This window comes from Protopterus annectens, chromosome 16.part0 (assembly GCF_019279795.1).
Source record: "Protopterus annectens isolate FY-2018-M chromosome 16.part0, PAN1.0, whole genome shotgun sequence".
Taxonomy (NCBI): Eukaryota; Metazoa; Chordata; order Ceratodontiformes; family Protopteridae; genus Protopterus; species Protopterus annectens.
Window position 1 is genome coordinate 632,351,561 of NC_056750.1, and position 24,177 is coordinate 632,375,737.

The 24,177-nt window shown below is 41.5% G+C and overlaps 1 protein-coding gene across 1 annotated transcript in view; it reads right to left on the reverse strand.

Annotated features, from left to right (window-relative positions):
* LOC122790939 (probable inactive glycosyltransferase 25 family member 3) overlaps positions 1–24,177 on the reverse strand; it is a 598,803-nt gene that overhangs the window by 365,174 nt on the left and 209,452 nt on the right. Inside the window, exon 8 of the mRNA XM_044058643.1 lies at positions 7,551–7,657. Within this exon, the coding sequence (XP_043914578.1) occupies positions 7,551–7,657 (107 nt within the window). The remainder of the gene's footprint in view (positions 1–7,550; positions 7,658–24,177) is intronic.

The window sequence follows — 24,177 nt, forward strand, 5'->3', positions numbered from 1 at the left end:
AGAGACATCATCGGAGGACGACTTGGGGGACCGCTCTGACTCCTCAACGTCGGTATCGGAAGTGAGGGACTCATCCTGGGAGTCTATGTGCTTCCTCTTGCACAACTTCTTACTAGGGGGCTCCTCAGGCACTGACTCTGAGGGGCCCTCAGAAAGTAGGGGACCGCTCAAGGGGGGTATCCCCAGACCTTTGGGCTCCGCCATCCAAGGATAGGGGGGGCATCAGAGGCTCTAGCCGGGGTGCAAGGGGACGGAGTGACTGATCCAGCTGATGTAACCGACGATCTGGCCAGTGCGCTCCTCATGGCCTCGAAGGCATGTCCCCCTGAATCAGAGGACCGACCCGTCTCTGAGACCACGACCGGAGTCGTGATTCACCGAGCCGAAGCACTGAGAGGGAGGCTCGGAACCGACAGTAGTCCCGAGGTATCCCCCTCGGGTCCGAGTGAGGAAACCCAAGTACCGAAACCAGGGGATGGTACCGACATGGTTGGAGCCGACGCCGGCTCTGATAGACTCACATGGGGTATCGGAGCCGGCACGAGAACATCACTCGGCACGGAGCACTCTGGCTCCGATGACACATGGGTGCTCGGAGGAGGAATCACAGCTACCACAATGGGGACTGGCTCCGGAGCCGACTGGGTCAGAGCCGAGAACAGTTTTGCTAGCACCGGCGACTGCAGGAGCCTCTGGACCACCCTAGCCACATCCAAATCAGACAGCCTAGAGGATTTGGAGGAAATAGAAGGAGATCGGGATCTCCTACCTGGAGACACATGCCTGACACTGGGTGACCGGCTCCGAATAGGCTCCAATAATATCGGAGCCAAGGTTGGCTCCAGCACCACCGATACCTCCTGCGGCCCCGAGGACAATGGAGCCGAGGAGGTAGTATCCCCTATGGAAACCTTCTCCTGCGGCCTCGAGGACAATGGAGCCAAGGAGGAGGTATCCATAATCGAGACAGTCTCCTGCGGCCCCGAGGACAATGGAGCCGAGGAGGCAGCAACCACTATTTTAACCTTCTCCTGGGGCTCCAAGGAAGCAGACGGAGCCGGAGATCTCTTCTTGGCCTTGGAAGGCTTAGATTCAGGACTGGAAGAAGAAGAAGAATCTAAGGACTCCTCAAAAGAGGGCTTAATCAGGCCCTTAAAAAATCAGTTTATTTTTTCTTTCCTGCAGTACCCTCATGCTAAAAGCGTGGCAGAAACTGCAGGACTCCTGCAGCTGAATAGCCCCAAGACAATACACACAGATGGCATGGCCATCCGTAATAGACATTTTGTAGCCACATTTAGTACACTTTTTAAACCCAGAGGGTTTATGCTCCTTCTGCTCTTTAGACATGGTAAAAAATAACAGCACACTGTCAACAGACAACGACACAAGAGGAAGGCGGGAAAACAAACACCACTAACGGCCAAGGAACTGTAAATCAAACGTTTCTTGGAGTAGCAGGGAAAGACAAGAACAAATCCAACTACAGTTTTAACACCAGAAAAACAACATAGGAGAGGACTAGGTCCTCTGACTTAAACGGGCCTAGCCTGCCAAACAAAGGGATACCACAAACACCCAATCTCACTAACACTCACAATGAAACTTAGACAAGGAGAAAACTAGCTATTAAAATAGCTTTTGTAAAATAAAGACTGCTAAAATACTTAGAAAAAGTATTTGAAAGGGTACTTAGCCACAGCCAAGCGAGACCACGTCCTAACTCTACGAGCAAGCGAGATCTGGGGCTAGGGCGAGGTGCATCTTGGGATACCGGGTTAGCCCAGCCAATTAGAGACTTCGTGCTAGAGAAATTTGGCCGAGTCGGAGCCGATTCTCGGCTCCGAACCCATGAGTAAGGAATGTAGGCGAGATAGGACCACATAACATCTGTACGTTTGTCAGAGGGAGACTGTGGCAGTGTTAAGTGTTTAATGACTAACAGCTGTAAAACACTTCATAGGATCAGAGGAGGTTACTACGCTAATGGCGCTGGGGCCCTTACAAGCCTAGCCAAGAGTTTATCCCTAAAAAGCAACATCAATCAGCATCTGTCTACCTTATCAATGAGAGACACAAGTGGAACCCCTGGGACAAATTTGTGGTTTCCCAGCCACTCATCAAGGCTGCGTTTGAAGAGGGTCAGTGAGGTACTCTGTTTGACATGTATGGGAAGTCTATTCCAAAAACAGCCTCTGGGAGACTAACCTGTCTCTACAGCAGGTTTATTTATGTTGCATATTAGATACAGGCCTTTCGAGCAGGTAATGCACGAGGAGTTAGACTTACGGATATAGAGGATCTCTAGTAGGGCAGGGTCTGAGATTGCCTTGTAGGCAAGACACAGATCACTTCTGAGCAACCTGTACGATACCGAATAGAGTGATAGTGATTTGAGCCTGTATACATATGACAGTTGTTGGTGTCCACGGATTCTCTTTGTGAGGTATTTCTGTGGCCTTTCCAGTTGCTGCAGATGTTTGGACAGGCACATACCAAACGGGGTGTTATACTCAATTACTGGTCTAATGAGAGAGGAGTATAGAGAGGTAATAACCTTTTTTCTGGATGCAATCCCTTTACTTATGAGATGAGCCAAGTAAAAGGCTTTGCTGACCAATGCTGCTACATGATGGTCGAATGCGAGATTATCATCAACCCGAGTACTCAGGTCTCCCACCACAGGTTTTGTGTTTAGGGAGGTTGCCGTTGATGTGGTAATCAGTAGGTGCCATGTTTTTGCCGAATGGTATGATACATTTTTTTGCATTTAGCTTGAAGCCATAACTTTGGCACCAATCATTAGTTGCTGTGAGACCCTCTTGCAATATGTTAACATCATTTGGGGAGTAAATGAAACCACCCAACTTATAGTCGTCCACAAACTTATCAGCCACGGGCCTTTTGTCTTTGCCTGGACCTCCAAGAAGTTGATATCAAACAGTAGGGGTCCCAGGACAGATTCCTGGGAAACTCCACTAGTAACAGGTCTGCTATCGGAGGTGGAGGCACCTATTTTGACCTTGAGGGTCCTCTCAGTGAGCCAGTTGGCCACTCACCTGATGAGACAGGGATTTATGCCAAGTTGTGTTAGCTTTTCGATGATGCCCAAGTGGGGGGTTGTGTCAAAGCCCTTGGCCAAGTCAAGGTAAAGTGCAAGTACTGGCTTTCCTTGATCCAGGGCCTTGGTGACAGTCTCAAAGAGGTCAACCAGGTTCAACAGGCAAGATCTGCCCTTGACCAATCCGAACGGTGTGGGGTCAAGTGCCTGGAGATGGCCTATGACCTTGTTTATGAGATCCATAATAATACAATCCATGTCTTTACAGTTCAGACTTGTCAAGCTAATGGGGAAACAGTTTCCAGAGTCAGTAGTGGCACCACCTTTGCACAAGGGGATGACAATGGCAGTTCTCCACTCTGCTGGAATGAAGCTTGTACTTAGGCTGTGGTTGAATAGAGTGCTCAATGGCAAAGCCAGCTCTTGCTGGAGATGGTGCAGAATACAGCCTGGGATACTATCGGGTCCCATAGAAAATGTGTTCTTTGCCTTGGATAAGGCCTTTAACACTTCCTCTACAGAGATGTGAGGTGCAGGACAAGTATCAGAGATGTCGAAAGGGCCTTTGGGGGGACAGGGAGTGAATTTTGCACTGAACCTATCTTTTAGCAAGTTGGGTAAGTCAACAGGATCAGTGTAGGTAATATTGTTAAGTACTAATTTGGAACAAACCTGGGCTTTGCCATGGAGGTTCCTGATGTAAATGAAGAAGGCTTTGTGTTTTCCCATTGTTTCAGAGGCTAGTTTCGATTCATAATTGGCTTTGGAGGTTTTCACTAGTGATCTAATTTGCATGTTGAGGCTAAGGAGGGAGTTTTTCTAATTTGGAATTTGTCCCTTTTAGCCCTTGGACAACAGATTCTTCACTTTATTGTAAAGCCTGTTGAGAGAGGATGTCCACCAAACAGGCTTTAGTTCTGTTTGGTATAGCTAAGTCCATCCAGGTGTACAGATGCTTGTATACTGCACTGGCGTACTGTTCAACATAGTTATCTGCATCCTATGGGGGGGGGTGAACCTACAGATACCCTCCCTTAAGAGGTTGTAGTCGGCTTTTGAGAAGATTTTTAGCTTGATTACGGCTGGGGGTGGGACAGAAACTTCAAACAACACAGTCCAATGATCTGATCTCACCAGGGAAGAACATACTATGGGAGTAGTACAGCGGTCACCCATGTCGGTGAGAACCAAGTCCAGAATGTTATCTCCCCTTGTGAAGGATAAGATGAGCTGGTCTACTGTATTAGAAGTGATGAAGTCAAGAAATCGTTGGAGTAAGTGCATTAGTGCAGGAATAGTTCATCCAGTCTTTGGTGGGGGTAGTTAAAGTCACCAAGGATCAGAGTTTTATGGGGTACCTTTATGGAATCAAGTAAATCCAGGTAAGAGGAGTGGGTGTCCTGAGTCATGGAGAGGGGGTCTACAGCTGGCTATAAGTTGGATGGGTGTCTTGCCAACTGTCAGTTGCACCTGGAGTAGTTCCAGTGTGTCATGCTGGCAAACCAGACTGGAGGTGTACCTGTCCTTAATGAAGATAGAGACTCCACCACTCAGTCTTCCTGACCTCATTTTCGGGTTTGAATGTGTGGAATGAGGTATAGCACGGTAAGGTAGGGGTGCTCTCCACAGCCCTGAACCAGGTTTCCGTGACCACAAAGACATCGGCATCTTCCAGTGCAAGGAAGCCTCCAATGAGTGCATTTTCAGGTTAAGGTTCCTAGCGTTAAGCAGCATGACTTTCAATTCGCTTTTTGACCGATCTTTTATGTTGGAAGATTTGTCTTTGGGACATAGCCTAAAAAAGGCACAAAGGTGGGAAGATACACTTGGCCAGGATCCGGAATACCAGTGGTGACATGTGGAGGCCATCTCTGGTAAAGCATTGAGGCCTGTCAACCATGTCATCCCAGGCAGACAGACAATGGATCCCCTTAGAATGACACCAGAAACTAAGCCAAATGTTGAAGTCAATTATTTTTTATTGGTATTGTGATAGCATTCTTGGTGAGGGTAGGATGCTGCTTAGGGCAAGGGTCATACCTGACTAGCACACACACTCAGAGCTCAATCATGTCTTTCTTCATATAGTCCAGGGAGGTTATGTCTCAAATCATTCACACCAACATGGACAATGACAGCGTCATACCTGTACTTGTTATGGAGAGACTTAAGTGCGTGTGTGATGTGGCGGATTCTGGCACCAGACAACTGACCGTGACCTTCACCTTGTCGAGCCTGGTGTGGGGGACACTGGTGTGTCTCAAAATTGAGTCTCCTAGGACTAGTATGTTTGGTTTATTGTTATGCCTTGTGAGCTGTGATGGTTTATTGTTTAGCCTTATGGGCTGTGTTTGTGAGACACTGGTGTGTTCTCTGCTCTATGTGGTGAGTTTGGTGTTGTGTGGTGAATGCTTGTGAGTATGTTTTGGAGGTCTCTGCTATTTAGGTACATTTTTATTGAGGACCTCTATATAGGTGAGTGTGCTGTGCTTGGATATGTGATGTGAGTGGTGTGGTGTTTGTGCTGGCAATCTCCTCTTTGTCAGGAGTACTGACCGCGGTGGGAGAAAGCATGGATTCCAGTTTACTGATGTACGTGCATTTCTCACAATTAGAAGTATTATGTGCTAGGAGTAGAGGGCTGTTAGTGAACATGAGACAGTTGCTATACTGTCTCAGTATTCCCACGTCGACCAGGCTGGCAGTAGAAACTGATGGGACTTGTCCAGACATAGTGTTCCAAACACTTAGGCGAACTTATGGAGAGAGGTCACAAGAATGCAGACCACACAAACCTTCTTGAATGTAAAGTAACTGGCCTGAAGCACAAGTGCTAAAACCAAATCTAAGATGCTTAAAATAACAGACAAATTTAACCAGGCTACTAACAAGCAGTACTAAATGCAGCAGAATAAAAGCACTTGAACACTTAAGAGCACAAAACAAAAATAAGGTGATAAAGTAGGAAGAACACAATTACAGTAAAAGAAGCTGAATAAAGTGTAATTTTTTTGTTTTGTTTTTATTAAGTGGAGAGGGAGGAAACAGAAGATAGTTCAAGATTAAGAAACTAAGGGGGTTGGCCTTCCCAAAAACTCTCTGTACTCAGTAGACTGAGCTGATGAGATGGTATAGGGAGGAGTGTCCAAAATCAAAGCAGCAAATGGGAAGTCTTTCCCAAATGATCTCACTGTACTCAGTTGATTGTACAAATGAGATGGGAATGGGAGGAGTGACCAAAATCAATTTTACAGCAGGGGAGGGCAATTCCAAAGCCACCAAGTTTAAGGGTACAACAACATTTGGGTGGGAGGGCAGGAAAAACAAACTAAGCAGACATAACAGGCCAGCAATAAACAATGAAGCAAGTATATAAATGCAGTACAATGTAAATCAAGTGTAAAAAAATATACCTATCAGTTTAGTATATCAGATGGTTATAGAGTCTAAAACAACTAGGTAGTTCGCTCTGCTGTATTAGCTCTGTACAATTTCACAGAATGAAAGTCTTTGTACTAGAAGTACAATACCGAAAATAATCCTCAGGCAATCTGACTGCTCCTATACCTTTTCTGTAAATGACAGTTTCTCTAATCATAAACGTTAAAATCTGTTCTCAACATGGATCTCAAGATTCACTTTGAGGTAAAATTCTTGACATTCTTGTCTCAAACACAAAAGAAGTTGTTTATGATTGGAGATGCAATCATAATCCTCTATGTTATATGTTCTTGAATTAGATATCAAGTCTCACCTCTTGAGTTATGCTTCATTCAACTCTCAACATTTATTTCTCGACATCCATTTCTTCAGCACATAATAACTTGGTAATAATCAAAGACTATATCATAATCCCTTATATTAGGGCTGTTAGAAGAGGCCTTCCAGCTATGGACCTGTATTGCTTTTTCTCTCATAACTTCAGGTGGTTCTATATGCCTTATTTGTTTAGTATGGTTATCACCTCACTTACCATTGAAGTAACAAAGATGAGACACTGCCTCCTACTTATTTTGTCTCCTGATGCACAGCACAGTTAGACACAAAATGCTACTGTCTAGAATCAGCCTTAACTTTAGGCATGAATTCAGTAGATCTCACAATTGCTAGCTAGGTTTAATCCTCATTCTTTGTGACTCTTCATGTACACTGTCATAGCCAGAAAACATTTTTCATGCATGCTTTTGAATATTTTACATTTAAAACCCAGAAATAAAACAGAACTGCATACAACTAGTAAATATGTCTAACACAATGAACTAAAATCACAACCAGCTATACCAAACTGAAGGAAACCTAATGTCTTCTTCTCTACTTTACACATTTTCCATTGAAAGAAGGGACACAGTGGAACACTTTCATGCAGATACAGATGTTTGACAATTTTAATATTGTTTTATTTTGTTCTGGCAGACTTTAATTTGTTATGGTCTACAAATGATCTACATTCTTTAGATGAATACACAAACAACATACACAGATACACTACCTGCCATCAACTGCATTAATCACAGTATGGTGTATTTCCAACTCGTACAGTGCTGAAAGCATCCTTTCTCGTCTGTCTGTGCGCCGCACCAAGTTAATCATGTATACCTGCAATAAAGTGGATATACATCAGTTTCTTCTAACACTGACTCCATCTCCTACGTACGCTGAGATTTATGGAACAAAATGATGTATTTAACATTCATTTCTCCCTTCATACTGCCATCAGTATCACATTGGGGATTGTGCTAACATTACAGTACTGAAGTAGCTGAGAAGCACTGGAAACATGAGCCACAAACTACTATAGAGAATGATGAAGTGTATATCACATGAGATTATCCCTTATCAACAGTTGAAAAAATAGATGCCATAAAACCAGACATAGTATTCCATGAAAAGAAGACAAAAGTAGCACTGATCTCTGTAATTGTTACACCCAGTGATTACACTATCTTATCTACAGACAGCAATGAGGGCAGTGCGGAAGGAGAATACCCAGACAGATCCAATAGTAACAGGATACCCAGACAGTTCCAATAGCAGTAGCAGCAATAGGTTTCATTTAGACATGCTACCAATACATGCAACTCCGTATGAATTGCAGAAGATGTCAAGTCAGGGCACACTGTGGGTCCTGCACAGAGCACTTTTGGTTAACATCAAAGAATGAAATAATAATAATTTCATGAACTGTAATTATACTTTGACATAGGAATGGGATCCACTCCAGTCATTAGAAACCCAAAAGACCTGGACAAATTAAACCAGCAGATGTGAAGACAGAAAACTGTACAACCCTGTTCAGAGGTGGGGAAGAGTGCTGGAATAGTTTTGCACTGGATGTCAAAGGGAGAATTAGGGGACATTTTCCAAAGAATTTTAATCACAGCCACCAAAAGGAAAACAGCTGCTGTTAACAGATTCTGCCTACCTCCCTACCCATCCTTCTTAAGTCATCGTGAATTACTCATCTTTTGTGCTCTAAATGCAAAACTGTTTGTATTTAATAAAGCAAATTTTACCAGAATATGAACACATGTGAATTACCACTAAAGAATGTATCAATTAGAAGCGGATGATGTAAAATTGTCTCTCACAAACCACACAAAGACAATCGTTGTTCTTAGGGCTCTTTGGGGGTCTATCCTCTCATTATATGAACACAAGAAGGGGAAGGCTTTATTTGTTTATGCGCCAAAGGCACAAGAAACATGACAATACAAAATGCTCAGAAGAGCTCTGCACAACTTTTATTTTAAAATGAAGTGCACATTTATAGTTTACTAGAACATATAACAGCACAAAATATCATTTCTGGAAAATACTTACTTTTCTTCTCATTCCGTAACAGCACACTAATGACAAGATTCAGATAAATGCTAAGTTTGCCAGAGAGCAGACTAGCTAAACTGGTATATAATTCTGCTGGAAGCAACCAGCGATACAAGACCATGTATCTGAAAGCATAAAAATATTTTCTCAGTCATGATTCTCAGCCACACAATGAGCTTAAATGGTGATTCCAGAAGAGAAGACATGCATGCGGTATACTTTACAGCATGCAGATCAAAACATTGGGGGGGGGCACTTGTAATTCCAATAACACAAATGACTTATTCATGAAACATACACCTACAAACTCAACAAATATATATTCTGTGCAAATACTGCATCCTGAACAGAATCAGAGGACAATGCAAAATGTCAGATGATTACACTGAAACTCTATGAACCCTTAATACTTCACAGTAACTTTTTCGGGATGTGACGTAAGGATGGTCAGCTATAAAATGCACTTAAACTGTTATTCTACTCAGAGATTTCATTGCAGCTCAACACTAATGTGTCTTGTCTTCACTTTTAGCTGCTTTAGACAGTAGCATCTCAACCAGGATGAGTTACAAATGGAAAGAAAATTCTGTTCAAATATTCCAAATTTGTATTTCTGATGCAATGACAACTCAGTGAAGATATCTACTGGTCTACTGTTGCATAGCCAGCCTTTGTAGACATTATATACCCAAGAGAACACAGTATAGCACAACATGTCAGACTTTGACAGTATAAATTCCTATGTACCTTTGCAATGGTACCAATGTATAAAAAGGCAAACCCAAAGTAGACTTTGGAAATTTTTTCCTCAGGTGGACAGCAAACTGTGGAGGTACGACGGGTAAAGGGTGAGTTAATTGGGAAAATGTTTTTGGGCCTGCAACAAGTTGATGGGTTTTACAAATTCCCTACAAACAACAGGTTTGGACAAAAGATTAGTCAATACAATAGGGCCCTCATAATGGAGGTTAATGGGGAGACACACCTGGCAAAAGATATTAAAAAAGAATGTGAGAGGTTTACTGAACTAACAGACTTGACCACTTTGTATAATGACCCTTTGAAAATTACATATAAGAAGGGACAGAATTTAAAAGAGTTATTAGAGTCTAATAAAGGATTAAATATAAGAGATAAGAAAAGGCACTTTCAAGTGTGGGGCATGTTCACAATGCCCTTACATTATGAACAGAGTGTACTTTGAGAGTTGGGGTAGAGAAACAGTCGGAGGGACATTTAATAACTGCAACACTGCAGGGGTGGTCTACTTGGCTACCTGTGACCTATGTGAAGGATTCTATATAGGGAAAACAGAGAGTAAACTGAGAAAATGCATCTATGAGCACTACTATGATATTTGGACCCTAAATGAAAAGAATGCCTTACATAAGCACACTATGGTATGTAAGGGAGCCAGGTTTTCCTTTTTTGTTATAGAAAGGATACAAGTGGATGTCAGAAAGGGACCTTGGGAGACAAGACTGGAATACAGGGAATTATTTTGGCAGATTAGCCTTGACGCAGGAAGTTCCCCCGGTTTAAACAAGAATATTACTATAGCCCCTTTATTAAAAATGAGAGCAGCAAAGTTAAAGAATACCGGGTGGATTTTGGAATAGACTGCAAGCCCAAAAAAGGAAAACTGATAGGCATCAACAACTGTAGGACCCAAATTAAACGAGGGTGGTGAACAAGAACTAATTATTCACATTATGGGTACCAGTTTATGATAATACAGGGTTTATTACATCTTTGTTTTATTCTGATCACAACTCTGAACACTAAATGGTGCCGCTGACCAAGAAATAACAGTTTTAAGCTGTAATATGTCTATATATTTTTTATACATTTTTTATGTATTTTTAAAGTACTTTATAATTACTTTTATGCAGTATTTGTATGCGGTTTTTATGTCATTTTTACAAGTTGCAGCTCTATGAAGAAGTGCTGATGAATTTTACACTTTTGAGTTGGTACATACAAAAGTCTTTTGAAATCTTACGTCATTCTATTTAAAGTTAATTGGTTTAATTGGTTTACTGGATGAATGATCTTATTGGTCAATTTTTCTACACTTCAGTATAAATATCAGATTTTTAATGTTTTAATTCATCTGATGAAGTCTGGTTTTGCCAAGACAAAAATGCAGTGAAATAGTTAAACATTAATGTGATTTATACGTACTTAATAAACAGTGGTGGTTTGGCAACTTGTCGTTACGTGTGCTCTGAGTAGCGGTATCTGTTTTTGGTTTCCTACATAGCATTTTGTCAGAATTGTTGGGGAGGAAGCAGTTGTAAATAAGGAAATTATTCTTTTGAGCTGGGACACAGGATCTGAATTACCTAGACATAATAAGGCCTTCCTAAGTTTAATGCTATTGGCTGCCAAAAAAAGCAATTGCTAGAAAATAGAAATCAAAATCCAAACCAAGTTACTGAAGTAATGAATATTGTAAAGGATATAAAATAAGTTGACGTGGGATCCACAGAAAAGGGAAGGCGCAAATTACATAGAAATAAATGGAATTGGTGGGAACAATACATGAAGAATAATATTCAGGAGGAGGAGTGAATTTTAAGAGGTAAAGGAAATGAACAACTTCTGGAATGTTAGAGTGAAAGCAAATTGTTAAAAAGAAAATACATGTATACTGCATGAGAATAACAGTGAACATGTTAAAGTAGTTTGTATTCTATTACTGTATGTGTACCTATGCCACCTTTTTAAAATGCCATGTTGTGATCCTTGGCTCTAGATGATTGTCACTGTTGAACTGACCCCTGACCCAATATGTAAAATGGGAAAAGGGGTTGTGGATGGATGTTTATTAAAGATGTTTATAAAAAAGACAATACATCTTTTAACATTTCAGACTTCATTACAAAACTTTTAGACGATGACAAAGGAATAGTCACCTATAAAACACTACTCTACGCTTTATTATTTTAGCTCATCTTTATGATACATTTTACCTTACCACTTTAACTGCTACAAAAAGTGTCATTTGGGCCAGAAGTTATAACTGGAAAAACAATGTTATGGGTTCATAGTAGTTACTATGCAAGCAGTCCAGAAGACCATTGAGGAGACTAATTCAAATTCCCAACTGCCCCAAACCACGGCCTGATTAAGTAACTTACTCAATGTCACACAATAGGCAAACAAAGGTGGAAAGATTAAAACCCTACCCTTGGAACAAGAAGCAGCTTATTGTCAGGTCACAGCTTTAGTTCTCTGGACTAAATGGTGTAAAGACAGCTCTGTAAAGACATTTTGAACCAGTAAGGCATGCTGAGTTTTGCATCCACAGCAAAATACAAATACCATCACCTCAATGCAAAACAAGGATAATGCAAATGTAAGGCTATAACAGCGAATACCTATAAAACCCAATACTTGGTACCTATGTAGAAAAGCTACATGTCAATTTCTTTTGAAAGCTCCAAGTAAAATTGTTAAGAGAATAACAGGACATTCATACAAAATTCACACAATAACATTACTCTACCCTTGAAATTTCACTAAAGCTCAGCAATTCATTTGACTCCAACAATTTTTGCTGTTTCAGTGGGGAACAATCCATTTCTGGAGAAATATAGGAGTTTTACTTTTGATGAAATTACATCTCAGTAAAGGCATATTTTGAACTAGTGCTGCATGATGCAACCTAACTAGAAGTCTTACACTATATAGGTGGGAAGCCTTGTGTAGTGCACTATGAGAGCAAATCAAAAGTGCATGTGTAGGTCTATGTCTTAGAGGTATTTTCTCAACTTCCTTTGAAAGTTCATGGAAAATCTTTCATAAAATCACACTAGACATACAAGTATATTTTGTACAAATAACGGTCTTTCTAGCGTAAGGAGTTTCAGTGCAGTTCAGTCCTGATTTTGGCAGAATCATAGCATAGCACATGGTGCTTTGGTCATTACATATTTGATTCTGATACCACTCAACATCCAAATGTGTAACAGGTCTGATAGAATAGGGTGACAGTTTTTCTGACTTAGACCCTTGATTTATTTATTTCATTTACTTATTTATATTTTTTGAGAGAGAGCATTACGGTTATTCCAGCTGTGACAACTGTTTGGACAGGTACAAACCAAAGGGGTCATTATATGCCTAATGAGCGCAGAATACAGCTGAACAATATCATCCCTGGATCTGAAAGCCATGCCTTTCTACATAAGCTGTGCAATGAAAATTAACTTCCTTATAATAGTGGATATGTGGTGACTAAAGGACAGTTCATTGTCAATATACGTTCTTAGAACTCTTAACTATGGGATCAATTTTTTTTGGGGGGGGGTGTGGTAATTACAAAGGGAGTCATGCATGTTGAAAGATATTATACATTTCTTGACATTTGATTTCAGTCCATGGATTTGGAACAACTATTTGTTTTGGACAGGCCCTCTTGCAGGATCATGGTGTACTCTGTGGAGTTTATGATGGCAAGTTTGCATCCATCTGCAAACCTGGCCAGTCACAATCCCTTAACATTAGTTTTGACCTCCAAGAAGAAAATGCCAAACAGAAGTGGTCCAAGGATTAAACCCTTGGGCACTACTAGTGACAAATATTTTGGAGTAAGTAGAGCCACCCACCACTACTTCATGTGTACTATTTTTGAGCCAATTTATTATTCAGTGAGTTATAAAGGAGTTAACATTTAGCTGGGAGAGTTTATTTATGAAGCCTTTGTGTGGGATGGTGTTGAGCACCATTGTAAGGTCCAGATAGGCAGTGTGCATTGAGGTACCCTCATCCGTTCCCTCAGTGACTCTCTTAAAGCAGTCAATCAGGGTTAAGTAGGCAGGACCTGCTCCTGACAAATCCAAACTGGGATGGACTGAGAGCCTGTAGTGCACCCATATCCCTATTAGTTCCAAAATAATCCTTTCTATAGCCATGAAGATGAGGCTGGTCAGGCTTATGCATCTGTAATTACCCAGGCCCAATGTAATCCTATATTTGTCCAAGGGAATAACTGTATCTGTCCTCCATTCATCTGTCACAAAGCCTATTTTAAAAGGAATACTAAATAGCCTCTGTAAAGGGGTCTAACAGTTCATGCTTCAGGCTAGCCAAAAGGCAACCTGGTATGTTTTCTGGCTCCACAGATATAGTGTTCATGGCCTTAAACAGTACCTTGAGAACTGACAGTACTGGAGGGGAAGAGAGATGAAATTGGAGCTGAATATGCTGCTAGCAAACTGGCTATCCCCTCCGAGTCTGAGTATATGATATAATTTACTACCTTTTTAAATTTAGTAAAACAGAATCCACTGGAGTCACCACACGGAGCTACTAACTGGTACAAAATCTTCTTTATTGAAAACAGGAACACAAGCGCTTACACGTAGCTATACTACGCTTCTTCAGGTACCTTTTTAAATTTCTTCAGATCTTTTGGGTTTCTAATACCATGATGGAAAAGGACCCCATTCCTACGTCAAAGTATGATAAAAGTTCATGAAATTTGTTGTGTTTCAATCTTTGATGTCAGCCAGAAGTGTTCTATGCAGCATCTACAATGTGCCCAGTAATGACTCCTTCTGCAATTCATATGGAGTTACTCATATGGAGTTACATGTATTGGTAACGTATCTAAATATGCTTGCAGATTAAGATCCATTGCTCCTACAACTATTGGAACTGTGAGTATCTTTCTTCCAAATTGCTCTCGTTTCTGCCTACAAATCTTGATATTTTACGACTTTGTGCCTCTCTGTATGCAAGACACTGTAGTCACTGCGTGTGGCGATTTCAATGATCAATGTTACTTTTGTCTTCTTTCCATGGACCACTATATCCAGTTTTCTAGCATATATATTTTGAACTGTTGGTAATGGGTGATCCCATGTGATGCAGACTTCATTTTCTATAATGCTGTGTGGCTCACGTTTTCAGTGTTTTTCAGCAACTTCAATACCATAACGTTTGCACAGTCCCCAGTGCAAGAGTCCTACCACATTATTATGCCTTTCAGTATACATTCCTTCTGCCATTAGTATGTCACAACCAGCAACGAAGTGTGTGACTGTTTCTAATTCTGTTTTACAAAACTTATATTTGTCTCTCCCACATTTTCAATGGACTTTGTAAACCAATGTGTACATAGCCCAGTATCTTGGGTCGCCAATATTAACCTTTCATCTATTGGTTTGAATTCACCTTTCCTTAACCATTCCTGCATTCAATCCAGATCAATATAAGGTTCTTCCAGAAGTTTTTTTATACTTGCAACTATATTTATGCATTTTCCACATTTCTTGCCTTCTCATCTGATCCTTCACCTTATAATTCTTTCTTTTGTTTTCTGGTATATTCAGTTCCCTGATTTTTTATCAACTTCTGGTTTGACTTCCATTCCTGCTCGACACCAATATGCTTCTGCTAGACTAAGCAGGGAAGTCATCTTAGATTTATTCTCCTCATGTTTCAAAACTTTCACTACATTTGGTTCTTGTGAGGTCAGCAGATAAGTGTGCAGTCCCACGATTGCAGATCTATACATGTATAATTTCAAGGAGGCCCATACCTCCTTCAGAACAGGGAATCTATAATCTTGGTATGCACTGATTTTTATAAATCATTTGGTAAGCATGAAGCATCTTTCTTGCTTACCTGTCTAATCTATCCAACACGTTTTGGGGCCAATCAATCACTCCAAAACTGTAAGTTAGAACAGGAAGAGCAATTTGGTTTATAGCTTAAATTTTGTTCCTAGATGTCAAAGCTGTTTTCAGGATTAATTTAAGTCTTCTAAAATATTCTTTACTAAATTTTATTAGCATTTGTTCATGTTTTATTGTTGATCCTTCATCAAATCCCAAACATTAATACACACTCTCTTGCTCAAGTTCTTTTATATCACATTCTTGTCCCAAACTAATGTTTTCCTGATGCTGCGGTTTTCCTCCTTTGAAGGTTGGTTTTGCACATTTATCAAGAACAAATGACATTATTATCATCTGAAAAAGTTTTGATAACTTGCAGTTGTGCTTTCAGTTCCTCGTCTGATGAGCTATAGAATTTTAGATCATCAACAAAGAGAAGATGAGACATCTTTACACTCTTGTTATTTTCTAGGAGCCAAATTGTAGCTGAAGTAGACAGCTTAATGAGTTAAGGGCAATACAGAATAGCAGCAGTGACAGAGTCACCCTAGAATATCCCCAGTTTAATTTTTATTCCTGGAATAATAATTTGTCCTTTATCATAGCTTAATTGCAAAGTGGTCTGCTACCGTTTCGTGGTCACTGTAATATCTTTGATCACTGTAGGGTGTATCTTATACATTTTAAGCACTCTTTTATCCATGTATGTGGGATACTATCAAATGCTTTTTTTTATTAATCCATGCCATACTTGGATTCTTCCCCTTTTTACAGTTTTCCACTATGATGTTATTTAACAACAAATGATCCCTTGTTCCATATGACTTTCTTTTATTGCCCTTCTGTTCTATTGCCATAACTCAGTTTTCTTCTAAATGACTATAAACTCTGTCAGCATCAATTCCAGTGTATAGTTTATACGTCGTCAGAAGGCAAGTTATTGGTCTATAATTTTTACAGTAGCTTGCAGGTTCACTCTTAAGTAGCCAGGTTGATGTCTATTTAGGGTGCGCATATAAATACTTCTTACTCATGGCTATATCTTCATGCAAAGATATCACAAAAGGAGATACTGCCAGCCCAGCTATCTGGAATTTTGTAAATTATTATATGTCATTTGTGAATATCAACATGATGAATATGCTTGTGTTACAAATGTATTAGAAGTGTATGTCATATAAGATGGTTTATACAGATGTGTGCTGAAGAGATATTTTACAAAGTGCTGTTAAAAGATATAACCACAGCGTGCCCTACTGGATTAGAACAGAAATGTACTTGCAATATTGCATCTGTTTAGATGTATATATTTTAACAATGGAAACTAACACAAAAGGTTAACTTCAGAAAAATAGCTGAAATTAAATTACCTTATGGCCACGTAATAAAAAGATGTTATCTTTCAGTTTAAGTGCAGTAACAAGACACAATGTCTAGAACTACAAGTTTTCTGTATTATCTTGGAAGTGTTTTATTACTTCCAGGATCTGCCTTATATCTCAGAAAAGACCTTGCCTATGTATTTTCACAGGTATATGCTAAATGCTACCAACTGCATCAGTGGGGGTTTTCACCTGGTATAGAGTCAGATGACAAGAAATTATGTAATTTTGCAAACTATCCCAGTAGTAATATTTGAGATATTAATTTAAGAACTCAGAGAGAGAGAGAGATAATTCTGTATTTTGTCTTTGACCTGACAGCATCAAGATCCACTCACCACATCTGCCTTGCTTGTTCTGAAGTTATTAGGGTACAGTAATTCTCTTAGATACACAGTCAGGAATATAGCAAAGTTTAGCTTAGATGGTTTTCTTTATTTATTTGAGACTGTCCTTCAATGTTGTTTTAAATATTTCCTGTAATTTTGAACTGTGATGTAACTGTAAGTATATACTGAGTATTTTCTTGTTCTTTTATTTATTATTAAATATATTTAAACCATTCATTGTGGCTGGTTTGTCTAGACATATTTAAGCTCTGAGGGTACTTGCATAATTATTTGGTGACACTGTGTAAGCCACTCCTAATAGCCTTGCTCTTGGTCAAACTACCACTTGTATCAACAGTAACATTACACAGTAAGATTGGACACCCTTTGTTAAAGGCCTTAAAGTAGCGGATAAGGAGTGACTGGTGACTCTGGGCAGAAGCGGGCACAGCTAGTAAACCTGTGCCAGCCTTTCCCAGTGTGTGTGTGTGTGTGTGTGTGTGTGTGTGTGTGTGTGTGTGTGTGTGTGTGTGTGTAACTCAATCCTCAAAGACTGTGTGTCAGCTACTTGGGGCAGGGACATGAAGCATTGGTTGGACAGAGAGGGAGGTCTTGGCTTGGTTACTAAGCTGAGATCTCAACTCTATAGCTGTACCAGTGAGGAGTCTTATTGGGGATCTGGAGAAAAAGAGAGAAACCAGCCCCAGACTGACTGTGGTCTCCGTGTGCTCTTAAGGAAATTTGCACTTGATGCATAGAACTGTATCTGGAAATACTGTGTGTGTGCCTGTCATACTCCCAGTGTACGTCCCCTGGAGACCATATCAAATTTGTAATGAGCGATAAAGGTATGAGGGGTAGCCCAATTAGCTGCTGCGCAATGTCATCCATGGCGGCTCTAGAATGAAAGGCCACTGAAGTGGAAACTGATCTGGTAGAATGGGCCTTGACTTTATTTTGATGATAAACAAAGGTGATGCAATCTCTCAACCATTTCTATAATGTGACTCTGGAAACTGGTTTGCCTAGTCCAGTACCTGAAAAAGACAGGAACAGCTGGTTCAATTTCCTGAATGATTTTGTTCTAAGTAAAAATGTAATTGTCTGTGTACATCCAACAAATGCAAAAAATATTCTCTTTTGAAAAATTTGGGAAGAAAACTGGCAGGTCAATAGACTCGTTAATGTTTGAGTCTGAGACAACTTTGAGTAGAAGAGAGGGGTTAAGTCCTACGGGATACTCTCTTTTTATGAAAAATTATGTATGGGCACTTTATACACAATGCCTGCAATTCTGATATTCTCATGGCTGAAGTGATGGCTATCAGGAATAAGGTCTTCCAAGATAAAAATATGTATCACAAGTGGCTGCTGGCTCAAAGGGCTGATGAATCAAAGTTTGTATGACTAATTGTCAAATTCCAAGGTTCAAAGGGCTCTTTAAAAGGTGGTTTTAAATGCATAACTCCCTTTAGGAAGGTTTTGCGAAGGCGGTGAAATATCAAGGAAAAATCATCAAAGCCATTGTGGAAATTTGAAATAGCCACTAAATGACCTCTGATAGAAGTTGAGGCTTCCTATTGTAATAAAGTTGATAAATATTCTAGCACCTTATTAAGCGAGGCTGAAAAAGGGTCAACTCCTTCTCTTTGAGACCAGATCACAAATCTGTTCCATTTATTTCCTGGTGGACGGTTTATGGGAAGCCAGAAGTATCTTTTGTCCTGGGGAAGACAGATTATTCTGCCTGGCAATTAATGGAAGTGGAGGTACCAAGCAGTCAGCTTGAGAATTTGTAGGTTGGGATGGACCAACCCCCGCAGATGAGACAGCAGTTCCGGAGTTGGGTCCAGAGTCCACAGACAGTGAACTAGGTGAGGTCAGAGAAAGGGGAACTGGACTTGACGGGGCCAATACAGTGCAATGAGGATCACTTTACTTCTCAACCACTGTGTGTTCTTCAAATACTGGGGTATTGGAGGAAAAGGAGGAAACGCATAAAGCAGTCCCGGGGGCTAATCGCTCAGAACAGCATCTCTTAGGAACTCCCCCTGGAGGAGGTATTAGGGCAAAGTAACTACTGCATTTGTGGTTCATGGGAGATGCAAACAGATTGCATCAAGGTTGATCCCACTGACGAAAAATCTTCACCGCTACTATGGGATTGAGAGACCACTCATGAAGCAGAAGAATGCATCTGCTCAATTTGTGCGCATTCACACTGGAATTCCCCGGAATGTGCATTGCTATCAGAAATTGATTGGAGGCGATCTCCCATTGCCATACACTCAGGGTTTCCCGACATAACGGTTAAGATCTAGTTCCTCCCTGTTTGTTGATGTGCCAGATGATTGACATGTTGCCTGACTGGACAGCAATTGTCCCCGACAGAAGGGCAGATTGGAATGCTTGCAACACTAAAATCACCGTCCTCAGTTGTAGGACGTTGATATGCAAATTGGCCTCTAAGGGGGACCAAGTGCCTTGGACTGTCTTTCCCTGAAAATGCCCCCCCACCCCATCAGGGATTCATCCGTGGTCACTACTGTCTTGGGCTGAGGGGGTGAAAAGGTGCAACTCCACAACTTCTCTTCTGGCTTCATCCACCAGTTCAGATCCTGCTTGCATCAATTTGTTATGCGGACTGGATAAGACATCAGGTGTGTTAACAGAGACCACTGTGATGCTAGAATCCATTAAAGCACCCTCATGCGGAACCTCACCAGGGGAACTAGGGTGACTGTCACTGCCATTGACCCTAGTAGTTGTAAGACTAAGCAAGATGGGACCTTAACCTTTATAGCTGAGCAGCCAAGTGTTCCAGATTGTGTGGAACACTCCACATTTAACATCGACTTTGCCCACTGTTCCGCACTGAACAGTGCTTGCTCTGCTTTCCCATTTTTGACTGGCATGCATAACGCAATTACAGCCAGTCGGCATTATGGTATACAAGCCAATCAAGTCAATGCTCCTATAGTAAAGGGAGCTACTGAGGATGCTGAAAACTCAGTCAATTGCGTTCCACTACTAGTTTCCATGCCACTGTAATATCTTCAAAAAAGGTACTGCAGAACATGGAGAGTGAGAGCATTCATTGTTGTGAAGGCGGAATGTTGCAGGATGAATAGGGAATAAGGGCAAAATTGCCTCCTGTTCAGATGGCCAAGACTGATTATTTCTTTACAAGATTTTGCAGGACAAGCCACACCCCCACGCAATGCTGCAAATGAAAACGCCATGTTTTATAAAATTGTATTTTTTATTTCTTGTTTCTTTTGTCATTTTAGTCATACTTGTGTGTTTTAACACACGCATATTTTTCTGCTGTGTTTGGATGAATGTTAAAAAACGTATCTTTCTGAAAACACCAGGCTATTTACTATTTTGAAGGATTATTTTTGCACGTTTACAGGCAAGGCTCAGGTACCAAAATCATGGCAGTTCTGCATAAACAAGTGGTATAAGAAAATCTGCAACTTTCAAATATTCAGGAAGACAAAACCGAGCACCAGAAGGATATTCAGAAAACGTGAACGGGAGGCGATGTTATCATAGAAATATGAATGTTATCACAAAGCTTTATTATATTGCTGCTGTACTGACCCTATTTTGTGGTAGTTTCAGTTTGGACAAAATTAATTATTTTTACATACTAACAGCCAGGTAACCCCATTTCACATAGAAGCTCAGGTGCCTGTTAAAGTTGACATGGGCAGGAGAGGAATAATGATGATTATATGATTGCTTGCATCTCTACTGGACAAGGGATGGGGGAGGGTGTGCTCATGGGTACACTCTCCACAGAAGAATCCCTTGTGGAGACTGGGGATCACTTGAAGGTACTCGTCTGCAAAAAGGTGAGCATGGTCAGCTGCATCACACAGAAGTGTGGCATGCATCACAAAGGTCCATTCTATGCCTATCTATTGGGCATGAAAAAGCATGTGCAGGTGTTAGGGCTAAGCAGAACCATCCCTTGTGGCTGTTTGACTGACTGCATCCCTTGGTTAGCATTGCCTCAGTGATGGCCAAGTGGGCCAGTTGACTAAGAGAATTTGATACCAAATAGTCAGTAGGAGCAACAAAGTAAAAAAAAAAAAAAGTAATACTTCGAGAGTTTCAATTTGCCAGCAGTACATGTGGAGGGAACATTCCGTACTGACAATGCTGTTGCTAGGCTGCTGACTGTTGCTGGAACTATAACTCTGGATTTTTGGTTCCTGCCTGATTGTTATTTCAGAAAATGTATATTAATTTATATTCTCTTATTCTGTCAATGACTCAAGGTAATAGTGGAAATATTTTAAGTGCTTCTTATTAATTCTGGATTTGTCCATGATTCTGCTCGGATTTGTCAAGGTACTATGGAAGTGGTGTGTTTTTCCACAGTACGAAAACAGGGTGTTCCACATTTTGATTGCTCGTCACACATTGCTAGTGTCTGTGTTCCAACATTGGCCTCTTAAGAGGTTGAGACCTATGCTTTGTAGTCTGTGAAGAGGTAGAGCAACCACACAGGATCCTGTATCGAAAGTTGCTCCGATGCATTCTATGCTATGAGTGGGTGCTAGCTTTGACTTTCCTTTATTTATTGTAATGCCCAAGAACTCTGCTAGCTCTAGAGTGTAGTATAAGGAGTGAAATAGTAGATGTCTGGTGGGGGCAATAAGGAGACAATTGTCTAAATATGGAAACACCCGGAATTCTTGCAGCCTCAGATGAGCTGCTACCACTGCCACACATCTGGTGAACACCTTGGGGGCTGGGGTGAGACCAAATGGCAGTGCACAAAATTGGTAATGACTGGCTCCCAGTCAGACATGGAGGTATCTTCTGGAGCATTTGTCCATTTTTATGTGGAAATATGCATCCTGAAGATCTAACGGGCAAGTCCAATCGTCTTTCTCCAGAAATGAAAGGATAGACTGAACCGTGACTATCTGGAATTTGTTCAAGATACTGGCGTCTAGAATTGGCCTCCATTCCTGTCTTTTCTGGCACCAAAAAGAATCTTGAGTAAAATCCAGATCCTGCTTGGTCTGGTGGGACTGTTTGTGAATTGCTAGAGCTGCTGCATCCCTCTGACTGGGTGGAACATCGGGGATTCATCTTTGTGGCCTTGGATAAAGATCGAAAGGGATATGGTAACCTCTGGTAATTATTTTCTGCACCCAAGAATCTGATGTTATTGAGGGCCAGGCTAAGTGTTGCAGAGAGATCTTCCCCAGACTGCCTCCACAGGTAAGTAATCAGTCCGGTCCTCGGGAGTGCTGATAGGGTTGCCCAGAGAAAGAATATTTGGAGCCCTGGATGCATAGGCCCCCCTCTGCCATGGGAAGGGCATCTTCCTGATGAGTTCTTCCTCTGCCCCAGGGAGAAAACTCCACGTGTGTCCCGAAAAGGCCCTAGGGACTTTCTGAACCACATCTTTCCACTCCTCTGATTCCTGGAATAGGGTTGTTGAGGAGTGGAAATATGTACACCCACAGCAGAAAGAGTCTTTCCGTCCTTTTCACACCTGGCTAATGCGTCACTTTCAGGCCAAACAACGAGGAAGCATCAACGAGAGCATTGACAAAGGAAGACTTGAAAGGGGTCCATACATGAGCACTTCCAAGCTTGACGTCCCATGACAACGCCTGAACCCACCACTTTGGCCGCCCCTTCGGTTGTATGTGCAATCAATCACATGGACGAGCTAGAGATGGATTCTAGGGTCGCAAGCTGAGAGGGAACCTTATCACATACCTCATCAGACACTGCTCCGGCTAGGGTTCCTGACAAGTGAAATGTGCCAAGAAATTCAATGATCACATGGCAAAGGTCATTGAAACATACACCTGCTTCCTAATCTGTCCAATGCACAAGACTCTCAAGTTTGGAGGATGGACAGTAGGACTCTCCTCTACTTGACGAACTCATCTGCAGGCGGGGTCCCCCAGGAAGTAGAAGGTTGGGCATGGAAAGCCTGCAAGAAGACAAATTTTTCGGAGGAAGGGTTGGTGGGCTTCCAGTCACCCCTCTGCTTTAAGATTTCTAGGATGTCTCCAAAGGAGACATCTTCAGGGGTGACTGAGGGGACTTTTCTCCTTCATCATAATCTGTATCCTCGGTGAGAGATTCTTCCACAGAACCAATGTGTTTCCTCTTGCATGATCTCTTACGTGGTGGCTCATCAGGGGGATGTCTGAGAAGGACTCCGAAGAGAGGGTACCTTGCAGTAGAGTGTCTTGCTGCTTCCATAACCGCTGCCCCAATGTAGTAGACTGAGACAGCTGTGAGCCAGAAGATACACAGATGTGACATTCCGATGGACTGGGTGCCAACTGTGAGCCTGTGGAGGCGAGCACTCTCCCCATAATCTGAAAGGCAGGCCCGGCCTAAAGAGGGATGGGAGCCAGAAACTGAGAAAGACAACCTCGGAACTGAGGTCACACCCCGCTCCAACAACCCCGTCCCCAGAGATGGAGCTGCAAGAGGACTCTGAACTGTCAAAGCAACCAGAACCATAGACGGCGTCGTGGAAAAAAGAAATTGGTGCTGTACTAGGAATTCTGGAGCCGGCAGCCAGGTCACGATCCCGTGGGTGGGTCAGCTCCGACTGAGCAGAGGTCCTCAAGTGGGTTCTGGTACTAAAATGAGATCCACCATCGGTACCGAAGAAGTTGGCACCTGGAGAGGGGTCTGTGTCAAGGTCAAGGAAGAAATCGAAGCCATATATGGATCAACATCATTATTTGACACTCATATAGAAAATCTTTTCCACTTGCTAAGGTAGTTTCCTAGTAGAAGATTTATTAGAAGAAATTAGGATGGTCTCTGCTACAGGTGATAACTTGTGGAACCTGGCTATTTGTGGAACTGGAGCAGCAGCTGTCAATTTTAGGGTATAAATTGCAGGATGAAGAACCGTTGATGAATGTATCAGAAGATCTGGAACTCGGTCCAAG